This window comes from Arachis duranensis, chromosome 6 (assembly GCF_000817695.3).
Source record: "Arachis duranensis cultivar V14167 chromosome 6, aradu.V14167.gnm2.J7QH, whole genome shotgun sequence".
Taxonomy (NCBI): domain Eukaryota; kingdom Viridiplantae; phylum Streptophyta; class Magnoliopsida; order Fabales; family Fabaceae; genus Arachis; species Arachis duranensis.
This window is the reverse complement of record NC_029777.3, coordinates 98,780,423-98,784,734: the sequence shown is the minus strand read 5'-3', so window position 1 is coordinate 98,784,734 and position 4,312 is coordinate 98,780,423. Positions and strand designations below refer to the sequence as shown.

Genomic DNA, 4,312 nt, shown 5'->3' with positions numbered 1-4,312 from the left:
TTCGTGAAAAAACAACTAGATTTTTTTATTTTTATAATTTTTTTTTGTATTTTAATTATAAATTTAAATATAATTTAATTTAATTTCAATCTCTATATAGAAGTAGTCCAAGCTTAATAAGAGCTCATTTGAAAAATAATAGAAGCTATTTTTTTATTATTTTTGAATTATGAAAAGTCACAAGACGATATTTGACATTATTTAAATTTTTTTTAATTTTTCGAAAAATTAATTCACAGTTTTTTAAAAAAGTAAAAATATATGATTTCTCATTCTCAATAAATTATTTTATCATTTTTTAAAAAAAAAATTAACTTCAAAACAAAAAAATCTACTTTTATTTTTTGCCCTGTGAAAATGTTTTTTGTTTTTGCAAGAAATACTGGTTCTCCACAACCATTTTCATGCAAGGTTCCATTTGTTAAAAATATTGATTTTTCACCATTATTTTTACGTAATGTTCCATATTAATCCTTCACTATCATTTTCATGTAATGATTTATGTGCTTCCACCACCATTTTAAAACAATGTTACTACATATATTTCTTCCACCTATTTTTTTTTTTATCATTTTACTATTCTATTTTTATTATTAAATTTGTATTTAACATTGTGTGCTCAATTTTAATTTTACTTTTTTCACATTTAATTTTATTTTTATATAGTTTGCTATTATTTTTATAACTAAAAATTCAAATATTACAACTTTAAAATAAGTACTTTAAGATATCAAAGAAAAAATATTTTTATAATTAAAAATTTAAATACAAAATAACTTATTTATAAGTTGCTCTCTTTATTTAAAAATGAACTTATTTAAATTATTTACCCAAATTGAACTTAAATTTAAGTCAGAAAAATGTCCTAAAATTCCGCTAGAGACACAGTGCGCACGTTTAAAATAAGTACAATTTTTATTATTTAAAAACATATTTTAATATGATAATAAATAAAACATAATAAATAGGGTAAAAAACCTAATTGAGCCAAGGGGAGCTCATTTTTACGGAAATCAGCCAAATCAAAATTTGATACCTCAATCCACCAGAAGTCATTTTTATATAATTCGAATCAATAGGATTCGAATTAGGTTTCCATGTAATTCGAGTTGAATCAATTCGAATTACTTCCAAGATATTCTCCTATGTAATTCGAATCAATAAGATTCGAATTATCAAACAAAATTCCTTAGTAATTCGAAACGAGTAGGTTTGAATTATAATAGTGTAGTTCGAAATAAGTTAATTCGAATTATATTGAGAACGACACATGAGTATGGTTCGAATCATATTGATTCGAATTACTAGGGCTTTGTGAACATGAGTAATTCGAATCTAGTTTATTCAAATTACAAGGGTTTTGGCTATATAAGGAGTTCGAACCAAGTTCATTCGAATCACTTAGTCATTTTCATACCCTACCAAATCTCAGAGAAAACGACCAACATTCGGGTCGAGTAAGACAAGGGAGGCATATTCAGGGGATGGGGGACGATCCGGGGAGGCTTTATCGTTTGGATGGAGTTGCTCATATCGTCGGGGTGATCAACGACGAGGTTAGTGGTTTATGATGTTGCGCTGTTGATAGTGTTTTTTGTTAGTGGTTTATGGTAGTGATTGATGAAAGCAGTTTGTGATAGTGGTATTTGATAGTGGTTTTTTGTAATGGTTTATGTAACATTTAGTGGTTTAGGATAGTGGTTTAGGATAGTGGTGTAGGCAAGTGGTTTTTGTTAATGGTTTTTTATAGCGGTTTATGTTAGTGTTAGCGGTTTAAGGTAGTGGTTTAGGCCAGTGGTTTTTGTTAGTGATTTTTTTTATTGTGTTTTGTTAGCGGTTTTTGTTAATGGTTTGTGGATAGTGGTTTTAGTGACGGTTAGTGGTTTAAGGTTGTGGTTTATGATAGAGGTGTATGCTAGTGGTTTTTGTTAACGGTTTTACTTATTAGTGATTGTTGTATTTGTTAATGGTGTTTGCACGTGGTTTATGTTAGCGGTTTGTGTATACAATGTTGGTTGCCTGTTTCATGTATCTTGTGTTGCACCATTTATTTTTTGGTTCTTTACGAAATAAATTGTATATCTTAGTGGTTTATGGATCTGTTCTAATTATGCGGTTTATGTACTGGCCAGCCTCGTCGTTGCATATCCAGCGTTAGGCGGCAGCAGGGGATGCGTCTTGATGAGAGGTACGTTCCGTACTTGCAGATGGCCGGATTGTACCATCTTGCGAGACTAAACGACAAATGGTTCCGACTAGACGAGCCCCTAGTCAGCGCATTCGTCGAGAGGTGGCGGCCTGAGACGCACACCTTCCACATGCCGTTCGGGGAGTGCACCATCACGCTTCAGGACGTTGCATACCAGCTGGGGTTGCCAGTGGACGGACATTACGTTAGTGGTTGCTTGACGGACTTCCACCTGTACATTGAGGGTGGGAGGCCAGCTTGGCAGTGGTTCCATGAGTTGCTCGGGGTTTTACCTCCCGAGAACCAGGTTCAGAAATTCGCAGTCAACTGCACCTGGTTCCAGGAGACATTCGGAGAGTGTCCCGACGGGGCTGATGAGGAGACAGTTAGGCGCTTTGCCCGTGCCTATATCATGATCTTATTGGGCACGCAGCTGTTTGCCGACAAGTCCGGCAATCGTATACACATCAGATGGCTACCGTATGTTGCTCGGCTTGAGGAGATGGGTAGCTACAGTTGGGGGTCGGCGGCACTAGCATGGTTGTACCGGTGCATGTGCCGAGTCGCCAACAGACATGTCGTCAAGTTAGCTGGGCCTTTACAGTTACTGCAGTCTTGGATCTTCTGGAGGTTTCCTTTATTTAGGCCTACTGGGTATGATGAGATTAGCTGGCCCCTTTCCTCGAGGTACCGTTATTGTTTTCTGCTATGTATCGTTATTGTATTTTTTTATATTATGGAAGCAATTTCATGCATTGTAGAGTGAGTGATGAATGCAGTAGAATGTTTAACCTGTTTTGCAGATGGGCTTGTTACAATCCTGGGATTAGCAACAAGGGACCTCGGGTACAGATGGCTCGCCTGAAGATCGACTTGTTACAGCCTCGGGATGTAAGTACGCTGAAACCATACTTAGCTCCAGTCGTTGTTTCAGTTTATATCGTTTAACGGAAGTGTTAAACTGTTATTGATTGCTTTTTTCAGTTCATATGGATGCCGTATAGCGCACTCGACGTCATCCAGGTTGTCCATCCGGAGGTCTTGGAGCTGCGGCATACGATGTTATGGCGGTGTGTGACGTCGTTGATTTATTTTGCTGTGGTAGAGTGGCATCAGGTTGATAGAGTTTTACCGCAGTTTGGCGGCGTTCAGCCCCCCCGCGTCCCGCCCTGAACATCGACTTCTTGATGTCGAAGGACGGGAGAGGAGGTGACCGTTGGTTCCCGGCGCACTTATGCCCGACCCCGGTCCTTCTCATGATTTCTTGACATGGTGGCATCAGCACGGAAAGAGGTTCCTGTCGCCGGAGATGTTATTGGGGGATCCGAGAGGTATTCCTATTCCAGATGAGGCGACGCAGAGGGGTGTAGGGCGAGTTCCAGATATGGCCCGGGTCGACGATGTTCCTGACAGACGTCGTACTGAGAGGAGAGCACGGGTCGGGACACGTCGTAGCCAGCGTGAGTGGAATTGGGTTGATCATGCTATGGATGACGTCGAGGATGCAGTTAGGGGTGGCAGGAGACGACGTGGTCGTGGAGGCAGGAGGAGGGGTGCTGCTGCTAGAGAGGGTGCCCATCAGGCTAGGGGGGATGTAGCTAGAGGAGGTGCTGCAGTGGGGGTTGATAGGCCCAATCAGGGGGCATGATGGTGAGTGGTATGGATCTGGCATGGGAGATCCGACGAGTCACACTGAGGCTGGGCTTGGGGGTGGACCACTTGGAGATTATTTCATCGGTGTTCCCGGTGACGATCAGACCCTTCAGGAGAGTACTCCATGGGTGAGTCCGGGCTCCATGTTTCCAGACTTCCTTGCTAGTGATGGCATTGTCGCCGAGTTCGGTGGACCGCATTTCCTTGAGGATATCCGGACCATTATGTAGGAGGATGAGGCTGCACGAGGACGGGTTCACACGACACCGACACAGGCACCTCTAGATGTAGATCTGAATGAGCCTGCCACGGTTCCTTCTGCGCATACTTTTGCCCTGGGTGGGACGCCAGCATCGGCCCATACTCTGGGGTCACATTCAGTTGCCGGCCCGTCATCATCCAGACCCATGCATGTTCCGCCCAGGACCCCGACCGACGCAGTTCCGGATGACAGCGATGACTCGATTGAGG

General features: G+C 41.1%; 1 protein-coding gene across 1 annotated transcript; it reads left to right on the top strand.

The window, feature by feature from the left end:
* The first annotated feature begins 1,484 nt into the window (after positions 1 to 1,484).
* Positions 1,485 to 3,361, top strand: LOC107494991 (serine/threonine-protein phosphatase 7 long form homolog). The gene is made up of 4 exons (XM_016116025.1): positions 1,485 to 1,556; positions 2,133 to 2,875; positions 2,992 to 3,079; positions 3,173 to 3,361. Exons 1-4 carry the CDS (start codon positions 1,485 to 1,487, stop codon positions 3,359 to 3,361), a joined length of 1,092 nt encoding a protein of 363 aa, XP_015971511.1.
* The last annotated feature ends 951 nt before the right edge of the window (positions 3,362 to 4,312 follow it).

Coding starts and splice junctions, on each gene's coding strand:
- LOC107494991 (XM_016116025.1), top strand. CDS start 1,485: ATGGGGGACGATCCGGGGAGGCTTTATCGTTTGGATGGAGTTGCTCAT. Junction 1,557..2,132: donor TCGGGGTGATCAACGACGAG/GTTAGTGGTTTA, acceptor TGTACTGGCCAG/CCTCGTCGTTGCATATCCAG. Junction 3,080..3,172: donor ACTTGTTACAGCCTCGGGAT/GTAAGTACGCTG, acceptor TGCTTTTTTCAG/TTCATATGGATGCCGTATAG.